We start from the raw sequence: 17,873 nt of genomic DNA on the forward strand, positions 1-17,873 counted from the left end.
AGAAGCACCTTAATTTCCAGATTGGTAGCCTTCATGTTATGGGGAAGAACCTGTGTTGCCAATTCTTTTCAGCGGAAAGAAGCAGTGCATGCTCAGAAAGCCAGCAGATGACATCACAGACTAATTTGTATATTCATCAATTCATTGTGTGCATTTGCATATCAAATTACAGATTAGGTTTCAGTATCTGAAGAAGGATGATTTTCTGAAGAGGTTTTTTGTCACGGCACCACAAACTAACCTTTTATTCATTTACAAAAAACTATATCAAGAATGCAGACAAAAAGAAGCAGTGGTAGTGATCAGTTAGTAAGTACACATGAATAGAACCTTATCACCATGCAGCTCTTGCCTGGTTTCCCACTGAAGCTAAGCAGGGTTGAGCCTGGCCAGTACCTGGATGGGAGACCTCCTGGGGAAAACAAAGGGTTGCTTCAGGACGTGGTATTAGGGAGGCCAGCAGGGGGTATTCACCATGTGGTCTGTGTGGGTCCTAATGCACCGTCTTTCAGATGAGGTGTTAAACTGAGGTCCTGACTCTCTGTGGTCATTAAAAATCCCAGGACACTTCTCATAAAGAGTATTACCCCCTGTCTCCTGGAAAAATTCCCCCCACTGGACTGTATCTATCATGGCCCCCTAATAGTCTCCGTTCCTGAATTGGCTACATCACTCTCCTCTCCACCAATAGCTGGTGTGTGGTGGGAGTTCTGTCGCATCATCCGGGAGGATGATGCGGGTTTGGGGCGGGTTTGGGACACTGGGGGTTGTTGAGGAGCCTACCCCCCATAGTAAATCTATTATTATTATTATTGGGGAGTAAAGGAATACATATTACGTGTTACGTAATAAGGAAATCTGGAAATCAGGATACAAGAAAATAGTAACTGTAATCCATTACAGTTACATCAAAAAACAAAGTAATCCGATTACAGGTATGTTTTTTTTAAAAAATGGAAATACTATCAGGATTACATTTTTTTTTTTATTTACAACCAAAGAAATTAATCTTTTGACATAACACTATATAGACAGCTGTTTGATTATAGTTCTGGCTCTGGTTGCCAGTCGTGACTCACATGAGCAACCTCCTGGTGCATGCGCAAATACATTTTGCACAAAGTTAATTTGATAGTAATTAACACAAATTGTTCTCTGAAATGCTTTTGTGATGTAGTGTGATGTACACACATCAGGGACGGTGATCTTTCTTTTTTTTTTTTTTATTAAAACAAATACAAACATTGAACATTTTAAGCTCCAAAATAAGCTCTAAATAAAAGTATTATAGATCATATTGCATTTCTTTTGACTTTATTTGCATATGTGTCCTTGAAGTCATCCAAAAATTATCAGATTATGTTACTTTCATATTGTGATACCTGAATGATGTTACTGATGACATTTTTATGAAGTAATTTGTAACTGTAACGGAATATATTTTTAAAGTAACCTTCCCAACCCTGGACATGAAGTAAATAATTACAGGTGGAATAACTCACTTTTATTACCTGTGAATAAAGTCAAGACAACAGTTAAACAAAGAAGTGTGTGGGTGGGACAAACAGTAATGATCAGTGATTGGATTGGAACAATGGTGATTAGCGATTAGTCATTGGGAACAATAGTAATCAGCTATTAGTTGTTGGGAACAATGGTGATCAATGATTGGTTAATGGAAACAACGCTGAACAGTGATTGGTTGTTGGGAACAGTGGTGATCAATGATTGGTTTTGGGGGGGCAATAGTGATCATGGTCTAGTCATTGGGAATTGTTGCTAGGCTTTTTTTTTATTTAAAATAACGTCACTAAAGTATTTTATAATTTGCCAAGTCTAGTGACAAAGTCCCTAAGTTGGCATCATTGTTGAGAACTAGCTAGATTTTAAATTCTAAAGTTTAGACTAAATCTTAAATTTTACTCAAAACTTACTTACTTAAGTCAGAATGTATTAATTAGTATTAATTATTATTATATAGCTAGTGTAATAATAGAGTCTTTAAAGTGTTCTTCAGAGTAAATTCAAAACTAAGTATTTGCCATAATGCGCATTTTATCACACTTTAGTACTTAAGTATTGAGCTAGTACATGAATAGTATATAAAGTAGTAAACTTCAGTATACTATGATTTATTGTAAGTACTCATTGTACTATTTATACAGCATGTTAAAATGTACTCAAGTATACTATATTTTCATAAAGGTGATATGTGTGTGAGACCGCGGGCAGTTCAGTATCTGGCCTCTTGCCATGCCTCTTTGCCTATTCAGCACCCAGGTCAGGCCGCATGTTGATGAAGCTGTGCCTCTAGGAGGGCCATGTCTCTGCCGTAGCTAGCCACTAGCTAACTTCCCCACTGACACCAGATCAGTCACCTCCACTGCCCTCAGCAAACGCTTACCAGCCATTCGAAATGAGCCAAGGAAAGCCGCAGAAAGTCCTGCTATGTGCAGACTAAGCACATAATAAAACTTGCTAGCAGAGAAAAGCTGCATGACCCCCACTCAAGGATTCCTATCATGGAAAAAGTAGCATTAATTATTAAAGCATACTAATGCACACACGCCATAGTTATGCTCTTAGTCCAAACTACTTTAGTACTTTAGCTATGGAGAAAATGAGCCAATCTATTCCTATTTGTAATGTACCATTACCAAATATCATTTCTTCCATGACCACATATTGTGCTTCTTGTACTTCATATCTGTGTACATACATACAGTATGTTGACAGCTTTATTACCTTGAATTCACAGTTGATAAAGGTTTTACTGCATCTAGAATGTGTGATTGTGTGGTTTCAGTGAATTTCTATAGAGTTCATACTTCACAAGGGTAGTGCAGAATACAAGCGCGAGGTTTTTTTTAGGCTCTAACTGTACAGTACATGCCCACTGACTGCCAAGTCAACATTAGACATTTTGTGCCTATGCATTTTCAATTAGTAGTCACGAAAACGTGCACAAGGGATTAAGGAATGGCAAGGTGCTAGTCGCTGACTCACGCAGCAAAAAAGTTCAACTGGATACAAGTGTAAGGAAATTAGAAGCAGGCTCCCGTCGTGACTCAGGAGCCTAGGTGCAAATAATGACTGCAAATGATGGTTCATGTAGATATTCCATCTGGTATACATTCCTCCCAAAAAAAAAAATCATGCACAGAATTGATTTTTATGGGCATCTAGGTTCTCTGTAATGTATAGCCCCAATCTGCAGGATTGTAAAGCTAAAATGTCTTCTGGCAGAAGGTTTCCAAACTGTTGTTGCTTTTGTTGAGTTAAAAGCAATGAGTAGTTGAACTGCATTGAAAGATTAAAAACATGAAAGTGCATTTTCGTAATGAAAAGGTTAATCTCTCTACACTATACCTCAGTGTAGAGAGACACACCTCTTATGCGGCAAGTGCCACAGCCAGCGTGCATGTTGAGTGGCAAGTTGAAGGTGCAGGGGTATATTTGCAGTGAATTAATTAATGTTTGGTAAAGCCTCCCTTGAATGTCTTACAAGGTTAGAGAAACTTGTAGCAGGATCTTGGGCTACTCCTTCATGCAGAATATTTCATGCTGTTATTAAGTCTGTGCATGTGGATGTCTCTCTTCAGTGGGCATCAAAAATATTGCTTTTTGGGTTTTTTTTTTTTACAAACACAATCATTTCCGTGTTGATTTGGATGTATGTTTGGGGTCATTGTTTTGCTAAAGATATACCTACATTTGAGTCCTATCCTCCTGACCAGGTTTTGGGTTATAATCTAGCTACAATAAAATTCCAGTTGTATTTATTTTTAAATAAACTTTTGCTGTGTTCATAATGTTGCCACATCATTGTTTTTAGAAGAAAGGTAAATATTTGAATGCTGTGTAATGATTTGTTGAAGAGTGCCAATAATTCTGCCTGTGTGTTTTCACTGCAGTCTAGTACATCATTTAACCGTGACGTGGTTAAAGCAGGGACAGGACGGCGCTTCCTTGGAGGTCTCCTAGATGACACGTCCTACTGCTACACTCTGGAGGTGTCCTTCTACAGCTTTCTGACTGCAGGCAGCACCACACCTATCCCATACACAGAGGACAGCTGTATCCTTCCATGTGTGTCTGTCTTACTGTCTGTTTCTATTCTCTCTCTAATCCTCCTCAGGTAAAACCTGTTGGTTGATGCACGGATGGAAAAATCGACTAAGACAGAGATGTAGTGCAGGCTTATCTTTTTACCAGCATTTGAGGCTTGACAGAGAGGACAATTTGAGTAGCATCATCCCCGATCAAGTTTTAGGTTTCTATAGATGCGCATAACCTCTTTATAGTTTCATGGAGATGCAGGTATTATTAGGCTCGGTGGCTCAGTCTGTCCTGCGTGGCTCAATTTAAGAGTTTGGGTTGGGAGGCAGATTATTTCCCTTGGAATTTAGTGCTTGCTTTTCTGTTTTGTGGGCTGAATTGGTGCAGTCAAGCCAATAATCAAAGCACCTACACTATATCCCGCTGTATCCGCTGACTGCTGCAAACAGAATCCGATCTCTACCCGAGAGCTCTGCTGCAAATGTAGCCATTGAGTCCTTTAGGCACAATACATTCCGGCCCACCTGAGGATCACATGTGTGACAAAAGGACCTGATTACCCGGAATTGATGCTGGACGAAGCTTTGTAGACAAAAGCCAATGACCGTGCCATTGTCTCCCTTTCTGAAATTATCTCTCTGTCATCTGTGTACAAGGCAACATAACATATGGCTTCAGAGTTCAATAATAAAGGCCCAGGTGATAATATCAGTCTACTGAAATTTCTTTCCTGGCCTGTGCATTTAGCAGGAAAAACACTCATTGATTTCTTACTTATTCTTAAGGTCATTAAGATGGAACAAGGCTTGGTATGAATTGTGGATGAATTGGCACACTGGATCATATTGATGCTCCTTCCATGGGTTAGCTTAATGTGACAGGGACTGATAGTGACGTGTGTATTAGAATATAAACATGAATACACTTGTTGCTCTAAAACAAAATACTTGTCAAACGCGGACTATGTACAGTCCCTGGAAATACGCTTAATACTGTTCTTTTGTTCCTGACCCTGGAGGAAAGTGGTAAACTTTCCTCCTCACAGTATCAAGGTTACTGGTTCAATCCTGTGCTCTGGTTTCATGTCTGTGTAGAGTTTTGTGTGGTTTCCCCTGTATCCATGTGGGTTCCTGTAGGTTCTGGTTTCCTCCAAAATAGTAGGAGGATTGGTGACTTTGAGGATGGAATAGGTGTGTGGGATACCCTGTAATGGACTTGTGGCATCCCATCTAGGGTGTATCCCTGTCTTGAAGTGTTCTCAGGAGAGGCTCCAGCTTCACCATGACCCTGACCAGGATAAAGCAGTTACTGAATATGAACAATTGACCTTTCATGACCTTTTTGTGCACATGCGAATGGAATCTATGTACAAGATTATATAATTTCCTGAACCTTTTGGCATGATGGTGTTGTTACGGAATTTTGTGCAGACTTATTGTATAGCTGAAGTACAAGCTGAAACCTATTGTATAAGGAGGACTTGTGTTCAGAGACTAAAAAGCTTTTTATTGTAAAATCAGGAAAGATGTGTGTAACCTAAGTGCCCTCTAGTGCTGGGAGAAGGCGACACTGTATATATATTTATTGGTGTGTATGGCTGTGTGTCTGTTCCTCTCCATCTCTAAAAATGTCTCTCGCCTGTATCACTCTGTCACGCACCCATCTGCCAGCAGTCTCCCATTTGCTGGCCGCTCTTGCAATTCTTTCTTTATTTATCTGCTGCTCATATCAGAAGGGGCCGTAAAGCCTCTGACTGATGCTGTAACTTTTCCCCTTTCTCACCATTTTCCCCCTGCTGCCTGTCCACTGCTCCACTGAACTGTCAACTCCAAGGCCTAGTTGGCTAGCATTCAGTAATAAGAAACCCATCCATGTAGAATTACTCAACAGCATTGTAGATTATTTTGCCCGTGACAGTGAGAAGATGCCTGGGAAAAAAGAGGCAATTTACAGAGAGATGGAAAGAGTCATTACTTTCTCTGTGATGCTGTTCTCCTTGAAAGTGATCCTGACTTTGCTTCCCACTAGAAAGAGCATGGGGAGACTGAAAGGGGTGCTAATGTTAGTGTTAGCAGATTAATGCTGTGTCCACAAACACACACAGGACAATAGCCACCTAATGGTGCATCTATTTAACAGTGATTATACCATAGGGATGGTGTGGCATGGAGCATGAATAAGGGGTGCCCCCTGCTGAAGGTTACATACAAGCCGAACCAATGACACAAGGAACCCAGAGAGAGAGAGAGAGAGAGAGAGAGAGAGAGAGTGTGTGTGTGTGTGTGTGTGTGTGTGTGTGTGTGTGTGTGTGTGTGTGTGTGCAGGCGTGTGTGTGTGTGTGTGTGTGTGCAGGCGTGTGTGTGTGTGTGGGTAGATGGGTTGTAGTGCAGGCCCAATTAGACAGAGGGCAGTTGGCATGGTATGTAGTGCAAAGATTGGGGTCATTGAGGTCAACGGAATCTGATGTGTCGTTTCGTATGGGCCGGTGAGCAGGTCTGTGGAGCGTGCAAATCATCAACAAAAACCTTTTACAAGCGGGACTCCAGAGTGGAAAAACGAGGGAGGGGGCGACAGTGACAGTGTAATTACCTGTACCAGAATGAACTTACACCTCGTAGCTTCCCAGAGACTTATCACATGCACATATACATACTGTTTTGTCTCATGGTACAGATGGAACCTTTTAAGAACATAGAGAAGCAATGTGAAGTATTTCACCACCTTTAGTGATTCATACTGTGAAACTAATGTTGCATTTTTCACATTAGCACTCGAATTTCTATGCTCGTCAAATGTCCCTTATGCTTCACAGGCTTACTAATGTCCCTGCTGGCAAGGAAGCATCTCCAAGAGTTGATACAGGTGCTTATGGGTCCTCTCGGGCTCTGAACGATGATAAAGAACAGAGACCGTATGATTGGAATGACCTTTTGGAGTGATGAGGCCTGATTAATGAAATCTTTGGAGCAACCATGGCTGTAATTATAAAGATCAATTTAATGGCACATTTTTTCTATGAGACCTGTCTATTGTAGGAAAAGCTCTTGCTGTCTGGAATGGGCACAATTTCCTGTCATTTTCCACATGCCACCAACCAAACAACAGCTTAATTGGTCACAGATAATACCTTGGAAGCTTCAAAGCATCGTGTTTTTTCAGCGTTGGGCTGTTGTGAAACTTATTTTGAAAAGGTGGGTGGCAAACTGTGATGCCAGACCATCATTAGTGCTTCAGAGACAGGTGATAGCTGAGAGAATCTGGGAGCTCATTCAAGACTCAGCTGGGCACTTTATGGAGAGAGTTTCCTTTGCAACTTTTTTTTAATACCTTGCCTTGTTTTGTTGCAAAGTTAACTCCTATAGAAACAACTCTCTGTATCGTGTCTTAGAGTTTTGTAAAGGATTGCACTGTTTCATCGCCAGAGGCAGGTTGAATTGAAGGTTGGCCTTAAAATCAGAGTTAGCATTTTGTTTAGGGTAGAACTGCATTTATGGCTGTTATGCACACGTTACTGTGATCATTTTCCAGAAAAGCCTATTTAAAAGTTAGCCATTCAGAATGGGCTCTGTTGCCCTTTATGGTCTGACAAGTTAATAGGTTCTCGCCTTCGTCCTGTCAGCGTGGAGGGAGAGAAGGTCCACTGCTTTACCAATCGTGCCATTTTCTACTGTCTTGTAGGTTGCAGACGGCTACTGAGAGAACTGGTATCTTTAGCCTTCGGAAATAAGTGTCCCGCTCAAGCAAGCACCGATCAGCCACATCAAACAGCCAGCTCCAGAGATACCTTGTTTAAATGTTGCGCTGCTGTCCTGAGGACAGGTCATACTTAGAAATTGATAAAGGCTGAACAGAGTGTGGAAGCAGACAGCTTGGTGGTTCCTGCTGGTTTCCACATCAATCACAGCTTTTGGAGAAGACAGTCTGGCTGCTCCATGTGCTGACAGCTGTCTGCAAGCAAGGATCAGTCTGACAACGACACCTGACTGGCACGTTCTAAAGAGCACTCACACCCGGCAAACACAGAGTTTTAATACAAGATGCAAGACATGCATGTTCATGACAATGCCTTAGCATGGTTAATAAATCAGAGGCCCATCTCACATATAAATATATAAACGCAAATATGCTGGATTTCATGCAGTTGTGCACAGTCCACGTTTTAAGGTGAAATCTTCTATTTGTTGTCGTCAAAGTCAGTTAGTTTAAAGTACATTGTCCTACAGGAGTTAACTTCTGAAAACTTCTAATGGCCTTTATGGTCCATAAAGGGCTGATGGGTTTCTCTCTCCTTCTCATTTCTCTCTCTGTCTCTCTTCCCTCACTCTCTTTCCCTCTGGCTTTCAAGCGGATTTTTTTGTAAAAGGGTCATCAGATACGCCAGTGTTCTGCCCTTTGAGAACTTTATGGCATGAAATTGACATGATTGTGTGGGGTCTGTGTGTTGTGGTCTGCAGCCAATCATGCCGCGGCAGCTTCACTTTCAAATCGGATGCTATACACCGGAGTGCTCATCTCAGCCACTTAGTGCAACCTCTGCAGCCCTGTGGCCATCTCATTTCTATTAACACTACAACAGGCCACTCTCTGTAGCTCAAATAGTACTGCCTGTGTTTGTATGAACAGATGTGTGCTTATGATTCAGTCAATATGTAGGTGAACAGACAAACTCACATGTAGCCAATGAAATTACTTGTGAAATGTAAATACACACATCCAAATGAATTCCTCCGCTGCTGGAGAGCACTCATTTGTCCTGCATTAGAGAGGCACATCAGGCTGTGAATAGGAGCTGCAGGGGGACAATGCCAGCTCCCTTTGTGTCCTCCTGTTTGCTGTTTTAATTAGCATTGTTAATTGGCTGTTTGTGACACCCTGGTGACAAGCCTGTCACTCTGCTGTATTGATGGTGCTGATTGCCTTAATTTGTCTGCTTGTTAGCCAACGGTCGGTTAAAGACCATGGTGTCTTGTTCCTTGTCATTGGGGCATCATTGTCCGTCTGTCTGTGTGGTGGATCGGTGTGAATAAACAACCTGGTAAACAAATTTTTTTGCCAACCAAGTCTCCCACATGTCTCATCAGCCCCATTGGAGGTGCGTCCTTGAGTTTCAACAAAGATACCAAATCGATTCAGGAAGAGTGTGTACATAATATTAAGAACAGCAAATGCATCACTGACATCAGGGGTTTTATTGCTATTTTGCAAACTTCTGTCCTTCATCATAGAACAGCCGTCCAGTCAAAAGAACTGCCAGCTAAGGTTTAAATTATATGACAATATATTACAAAGCACATTGTGCTGTTTGTGTCGTTTTAATTTGTATTCATGTGACATTCATGAGAAAAAACCTACGTATTTTAACTGCATAAATGAATGACTAAAGACATGTTCCCCTTGGTGTATCTCTCCAGATAACTACTATGAATAGAGGCCCATGCTCACAATGCAGATCTTTATCCTTTTGTTATAAACACATGCTACCTTTTGTCATCCATCATATCTTTTCCTCCCTGTCACAAACAAGATCTTTGCCCTTCTCTGTCCTGTTTGTGAAAGGTGATTCCCAGGGCTACTCGATGACGCACAAGCCTCCTCTCTGCTGTGTGCTTTTTTAGACCTATGCCAAGAAGCCTAACCGTCCTGTTCTGTGATTATGCAACACCTCTCACCTCATGTCCTGCCGGGACAGTGAATATTTTGGAAACTTCCGTAGCTTCGTGACTTCTCAACCGCTATTGCCCCATTGGCGTGGCCCAGGTTGCCATTGGCCCACTTCCAGCAGCCAATCCGAGCTCAGGAGGGTCTTGCTTGCAGCTGTGATGCTGATGAAGTTTTCTCATCTTCCTCATTGGGCCGTCCATCACCCAAGTCCTGGTACGGATGTGCATGATGTGACATCACAAGCTGAGAGGCCATCTGCACGCGGCAGGCTCCTGGGCTATTTCTGTCGCCGCTGAGAGCAGGCATACACACACAAACACAGATTGCTGGAGTTTCTGTTGATCAAGGGGAAGCACAAAACTTTTTCTGAGGTCACAGCAAAAAAAAATGCCAAGGATAATGGAGGTTTTGGGGAGGCTTTGGCGTAGTTTTTTGATACTGTTGCCAGGCAGCATAACGATAAAGCCAAAGCCTTCAGACCAAGAAATTATACAAATTTGAGTCTCTCTTTTATCCAGGGTTCATTTATATGTATAAATCCATTAGGCAGAATTCCAAACCATATGATGTCATGGCCTCCTTTTTTCCTGGCACCCAAAAATAGCACTTGTTGTTTTTGGAGGGCTGCAGAGGTTGCGTTCCTGGACAGATGGGCTATGAAGACAGGCATTGGAGTCCTGGAGAGAGTTCCCATCAGCCCACTGGATGAAGGATGGAGCCCAGGATGATGCCACACACTGCAGTGGCTGCCTGGGCTAAAACGAGCAAGAGGAAGATGAAGAAACTGCCACCTCTTGGAGCCAAAATGGTGTAGATCAAAGACAGATGCCAAGCCCTCTATGGTAATCAAGGGGATGAGCAAACTTGTTTTCCACCATTTTTTGTTTAGCTGATAAATTGTCATATTATGTTTGGAAATTGAGGTGATCATGAATAATACAGTGGTGGCATAGTAAATCAAGAAGGAACGTAATATAATTTTAATCTTCACTGTCCTATTTTGGAGACGAGGTTGTGCAAGATTGTGTGTGCATATTCCATATGACGTGTTGTGTCCAGATTTTTAAACATGGGGTGGGAAACAGTGGGCAATGGCACCACATGATTATGTATAGAATAAGGCTGAATTTGCAAAATATTTGTTATTTGGTCTAAAATGAAATGCCACATAATGGACTCTGTGCGAAGCAAGGACTATTTTCACATTTATTGTTGGGATAAAGGGATAATAAAATTTACCAAATACATTGGCCAGGACATGGTTTTGACTGCTTGCAGAAATAAGGGAAATCAGTTAAAAGGCCCTTCTTTTATCCTTCTTGCAGAAGTTTTTTTATCAATCAGATAACTTTGGCAGTCTGACATGTCATATCTGGAAATCAACAACCATCTGACATCCATCTGCCAAGGTGAAACATTACATGTCTGTCCTAATTTATCATCTTAGTCCTTTCTCAGAGTAGTGTAACATTAAACACAACACACGGGATTATTATACATTTTTAATAAACGATCTATTATTTTTTCCTGTCTACTTTTCATCCTAATTATTTCTTGATTGGCAAGTATCATTCTGTTACACACTGTATCACGGTAGTCATTTGAAACCCAACTGCTTGATTTTTGATAATAATAATAATAATAATAATAATAATAATAATAATAATAATAATAATAAAATAATAGGTACCAATGGTCTTTCCACCATGTGAACCTCTTAGATACGACACACAATAGAGAATACACATTATTCTATTCTCATCTACTCTAAATTGTAAAGTGCTTTACCTCTTTGCCATGATGTTACATCATTGACCATGAGAGAAGGAGAGAAAGATAAAGAGATTTTCTGTTGTTTTATCCTATAATGGTTCTCGGCTTGCCTCTTAGCATCAATAGATTGGCATCCGTGCAGCCGCATCGTAAAAGGCCTCCCAACATTATGGTTTAGTGCTTTGGGTAATAGATGTGTTCTGTAATGTGGTCATGGTGGAGGCGGAATATAGGAAGTCGTGCAGAGTAGTAGCAGTTGTATGAATTTAAATAAAGCCCTAGCTGTGAATAACTGCATTTTTTTCCCTCATGGCTAACGGAAACATGGTTGATTTACGCTCGCTAGCAGCCAAGCGCTGCCTGAGCTGTTCTGGCACTTTACTCTGTGCATTGCTCTGCTGGGTATTAGCCAGCTATTTATTTGTGTTCTGAAATGATGAAAATTGGGCTTTTGTTTATATATTTATTTTATATTTCAATTAATGGCAGCACGTCAGAGCAGAGATTTATAGACGCAGAGGAAGTCTGCGCTGTAAGATTGGCAGGGCCTTGGAGGCAAAGCGATAGATTTGTGTAGTCTTTCAACATACAAAGAATTGAGCCTAAGGAGATTTCACTTTTAAATGTCAGCGCTAAACAGATTTTCTCCACGGCCTGACAGTGGCAACATTTAAGATTGCAGCCAATATCTGAGCATGGTAAATGAATTTAAGCTTTTTTGTCCTCAGAAAAATATGGTAATTATATGATACATGCTGCTATTCTCAGTGTTATTCTGCCTGTGATGACATTAATGTAACCACTTGCAGAAGTACCTTAACAGGCATACACAGATATGAAGCTGGGTAAGAATGTGGCCCGGACTTTTCTGGATTATTATAAACTAAACAGTCCGATTGCTGAGAGTAAATTAACAAGTCAATTTAGCAGGTTTGTACTTCCTATGATGTTCGTTTCTAATATGCCACTGTGTTTTACTGGTTGTTTGTTTCAGATGGAGATTATTTTCATGCCACCTGGAACACATAGTGATTCTTTGGGAATAGTTTTTATATATATATACATATATATATATATATATATATATATATATATATATATATATATTCGTTTTCATGTAGTGCTTTGTAGTAATGGTGAGAATAGTTCTTTCTTCTTTTAAATGAAAAAGATGAATTAGCAGAGTGCATACACGGTGATTGAGATAATCGTGATTCTTCCTTGTAGGATCCTACCTAGTACTGTCAAAAGATAAGCTGTATTTTGAGTTAAGTAATCCATTAATTCATTAATCCAAGTTAATCTGATCTTGCTGAGCTTTACCGGAAAAAATCACGACTCAAAATGGTTAATATACCACTTACAGCTGTCTGATATTAGGCAGTTAAATGAGATGACACTAAAGCTCATTTTAGTGTACATTATTAAACCAGATGTGATATGCATGCTGCTTCTGCTCATTGCAGCACCGTGCTCTGCTGATCAGTGTAATGTTTTGAACTACATTTACATTTGGGCTGACATTTTTATCCAAAGCAATTTACAATTGTGACAGGATATAACTGAACAACTAAGGGTTAAAGCCCTAGCTCAAGGACCCAACAGTCACAACGTGATGAAAGTGGGATTTGAACTCACAACCTTCCAATCAGTAACCTGAATGTATATATATATATATATATATATATATATATATATATATATATATATATATATATATATATATATATAATTTAATTTCAGCATTTGAAATCATGTTTAAATTAGGCATGCATCCCTTCCATTAGCTTATTTAAGAGAACAATGACAAGAGAGGTACAATTCTCTGTTAAAATGATTAAGAATCTTGGGGAATTTTAAGGAACAATTCTGGATTTTCTTTCCATATTTTGCATGTGGATTGTTGCATTCATAATTTATCAACTTTTAACATTAATTATGAATGATACTCGTAAAAGTCCATCTGGCCCTCAGTAAAATGAATAAACAAAATACTCCCAGACTAGTATTTTTAGACAAAAATGCAGTTTAAAGACTCTCAAATGGAAGTTACCTTTAATGGTATCACTTTACAAAAACAGTACATTAATAATCATGTACTAATACCTGAATAAATACTTACTTAAATATGAAGTACTGATGAGTTAAGGCATGCATTAATCAGGAACTACTGAAGATCTATCCTTAACTACAATGTGAGTCATGTGTGAATATTGACTACCTTAAATACATGTTAGTACATGTTTCTTAATTAATGTATTAATTAACACATAGGGGTAAACTAAATCAAACACACTCTATAAGAAAGAATATTTGTTAATATAATTTCTCATATGCGGCTGCGTAAACAAACAACATCGTATGGTGCTGAGATAAAATTATTGGTGTTTATTAATAGTGCATCTTTCTACATTTGATAAGGAGGCTCAATGTAAATTATGAAAGTAATCCAGCACCATCCAATGATATTTGTGTACGCAGCTGCATATGGCAAATTATAAACATGTACTAACATGTATTTAAGGTGGTCGTTATTTTCACATCATAATTAATGTTAGCTCTTCATTATTTTGTGATTAGTACATACCTTAACCCATCATTAGTTCATATTTAAGTAAGTATTAATTCAGGTATTAGTGCATGATTATTCATGTACTGTTATTGTAAAGTATTAAACATTTAATAATAACTAAAAACAAACTTTATGTTGCAAATTGTTCTTTGAAAACTCATCATTTTGTTTCTGTTGTCAGTGTGGACGCTGCGGATGCTGGTCACCAGGGGAGTAACGCTCGAAAAGGAAAGAATCAAAATTGGGACAAAAATGAGAAAAGATTCCAAGGAGTCAGAGACTATTGAAAATGTCATACAAGTTCCCAATCATGATTACTCAGTGCTTCCTGACTCTGAAGAAAGGGGATTTAATTTACAATCAGATTCTGAGCTACACAATAACTTGCCTGTTATCGCCAATGTTCTGACATCTCCACACAATGCTATGCTATTGACTGTTGTAACTTTAACTATTTGTTTTCATTGGTTTCTCCTTGCCTTTTTGAAATACCAACAGCATGTTTCCTGTGGTTTTGGATATTTTCTTTTCAATGAAACTCAATTGTACTTGATCGCATGTATTATATTAGGATTTGTGTTTGAGTGTACTTTCTGGCTTGTGTCTGAATGCATAAAGATTGTTGTTAAAAGAGGAATGTGATTACTGTATATGAGAAATGTATTCAGTCCACACAGGTTTTTTTTTTTTTTTTTTTTTAATCGCAGTTCATTACTGTGTTTTGATTCTGTTTTAAATTTCAATTACAAAAACGTTTCATTTCAAAATTGAAACACGTTGCCTAGTATCTTCCACAGTATTATTACATAGTACTGGCACTGGAACAGACAAGGCCACAGATCTGGAGAAAGCTGTCCATAATTTCTGCTTCAATGGTCACAAAAGAATCCAATAATTTGCAAAATAGTGGAAAAATAGGCAATGCCAACCTCTGTGTTCTGTCGTGCAGCATTCTCTCCACTGTTATGTGTGAAAAACCATTAAAATGATTCACGACTGAGTTCACCTAAACAAAGATTATTCCCCTGCGTGAGGTTTGACATTTAATGAGAACATTTTGTTAAGAATTAAAAAAATAAAATACTATTTGAAATGTTTCAGAGAGCAGTCACTGAATTTATGCTTAATTTATTTAAATAAAGAGTTTCAACATTATAACAGAATGCGATTTATTTCTCTTGTAGCCTTATGGGTAGTATATCTGAGTAAAAGGTTACATTATTAATTGCTAGAATTTGTTTTAGTCTTAAATACGATGTAAATATTATCTCCTGTAGTCTCTCTTTCTCACTCAGATTCTCTCAGACACAGGCGGAGGTAGGATGGCTCACGTTAGTGCCATGAAGAGCAGCATGTATTTTTCAGACCAGTCATTTGGAATAAGTGAGACAATCAGTCAGAACTAGCATAAACAAATGACTTGCATTTTACATGGTAGACGAGAAGATGGAGAGAGCTAATGCAAATGAGAAAACACATCCATCTACAGATTCTTGAACACACACACACACACACACACACACACACACACACACACACACACACACACACACACACACACACTTTACACAGAGCATCTCACCTCCCCACTGTGCTGTCATTTTTTACCTGTGTCTCAAACCATTACTCCCTTTTCCTTGCATCAGTAAACCAGGCACATCATGGCCTAATTGTCCTTATGCAGCTGTGAAATGATAATATTTTCCCCTTTCTACATTGCCATGTTCTATTTTTAAACACAAGATCCCTGGCCTTGTGAACTCACCATCAGATTTCTGGAGCCGAAGTCTCACCTCAGTCTAGAGACAACACAAAAAAAACCACAAAGTCCATCTGGTTTTACACATTAAAGTTCATAGTAACAATTATACACATAGTGCAGAATAAAATGGCCAAACTGACCCATGACACACATGGCTTATGTAAAACAACTTCTCTACCATGCCAGAGTCTTGTTCTACAGAGTAGTGTACTACTGAGCAATTTCACATCATAGTAGATATATACAGTTGATGTAAAATTATAAAAAAGACAGAATTTATGTTTCTCATTATTGTTTTGGAATGAAACATATTTGGAATTCGGGATGAGCCCCAGATAGTTCCATTTTGGACACAGTTTGGACACTGTAAGGGGTAGAAAGACCATTTGGTGCACACTCAAATACTTGGAATCTAAGAGGAATATTCCAAATTGAAAGAAATTGTCTGAAAGTAAAGTCATGTCAATTAAAACATAAAATGTTCATACAGAATGTGGTTTATTTATTTAGATTGCAAATCAAAATGAGCCTTAAAAAATCTATCCATAAAAATTGGGTAACAATTGGGTTAGCTGTTGATGTAATAGTAAAAATATAAAATGTTCATACAGAATGTGGTTTATTTATTTAGATTGCAAATCAAAATGAGCTATACTTTATGAATTTGTGAATCCCAATTAAAATAAACTTAAGGCCATTGAAATCGTGTGACACATGAAACCTTAACAATATTATGGCTTTGTAAGACTGGAAAGTCACAAAACTAGAAATAAAACCCCCAAAACCTTTCCCCCCTTTTTTCCATTCTTTCATTCTTTCTTCCTTTCTTTTTTTTATTAGTATTTTTTTAACAAGTAGGCAGTACGGTTACTCTTGCTATAATGTAATCTAATCAAATCTTATCTCATACTAAATAATTTTAGGTCTTCAAACTAAATGCAACATAAAACAAAGGCAACTTGAGTAAACACACAATACAGTTTTTATTATTTTATTTTTTTATTGAAGCAAAAAAAAAAAAAAGTTATCCAACACCCATCACCCATGTGAAAAACTAACTGCTCCCTTAAACTTAAAATATGGTTGTGCCATCATTAGCAGCAATAATTGCAACCAAACACTTCTGATAACTTGAGATCAGTCTTTCACAGTAGTGTGGTGGAATTTCATCCCAGTCTTCTTTGCAGAACTGCTTTAGTTCAGCCACACTGGAGGGTTTTCAAGCATGAGCTGCCCATTTAAGGTCCTGCCACAGCATCTCAATTGATTCAAGTCAGGATTTTGACCAGGCCTCTCCAAAACATTCAGAGGTGGACTTACTCCTATGCTTTGGATCATTGTCTTGCTGCATAATCCAGTTGTGCTTGAGTTTCAATTTACCGACTGAAGACTGGACATTCTCCTTTAGGATTATCTGGTAGAGAGCAGAAATCATGTTTCCCTAAATAATTGCAGGTTGCCCAGGCCCTGAAGCAGCAAAGCATCCCCACACCATCACACTTTTTGTGGAATCCGGTGTTTGGTTTACGCCAGATGTAACGGGACCCCTGTCTTCCAAACAATTGTTCACTGATAGAGACTTGATTGCAAAACTGTTTGCATCGATTGCAGTCCAAAGCCATCTTCATGGTTTTCAAGTGGTACCATCCACAGTAATATACAATTGTATCTTTAGGCTGTGTGTGGGGCCATCCTCAGGAGCAGCAAGTGATTTCCCAAGTGAACTCCAACCAGAAGTATGGGGTGCAGGATGGATCAGGCAGGTCAGGCGAGTGGAAAGGGTCACACCTGACATCACTGCCTGACCTCACTGTGGCTCAATGAGCACAAATCCCCACAGCCACACCCCACAATCTAGTGGAAAGCCTTCCCAGAAGAGTGGAGACTTTTGTAACAGCAAAGAAGGACCTCATATGCCAGAATTCTCCTTTAACTCCTTATTGTGTATGGTTTGTAATGGGCACCTATGGTTGTGATAGTCAGCTGTCCACAAACTTTAACCATACATGAGTCACATAATCTGACTCACTGGAAAGAGACGGAAGT

General features: G+C 39.1%; 1 protein-coding gene across 1 annotated transcript in view; it reads left to right on the forward strand.

Annotated features, from left to right (window-relative positions):
- Nucleotides 1-15,213, forward strand: part of agbl4 (AGBL carboxypeptidase 4) — a 358,369-nt gene extending 343,156 nt beyond the window's left edge. Inside the window, exons 11-13 of the mRNA XM_017468435.3 lie at nt 3,915-4,077; nt 12,327-12,423; nt 14,247-15,213. Coding sequence (XP_017323924.1) covers nt 3,915-4,077; nt 12,327-12,423; nt 14,247-14,352 — 366 coding nt within the window. The 3' untranslated portion in view covers nt 14,353-15,213. The remainder of the gene's footprint in view (nt 1-3,914; nt 4,078-12,326; nt 12,424-14,246) is intronic.
- The last annotated feature ends 2,660 nt before the right edge of the window (nt 15,214-17,873 follow it).

This window comes from Ictalurus punctatus, chromosome 5 (genome assembly GCF_001660625.3).
Source record: "Ictalurus punctatus breed USDA103 chromosome 5, Coco_2.0, whole genome shotgun sequence".
Classification (NCBI taxonomy): Eukaryota; Metazoa; Chordata; class Actinopteri; order Siluriformes; family Ictaluridae; genus Ictalurus; species Ictalurus punctatus.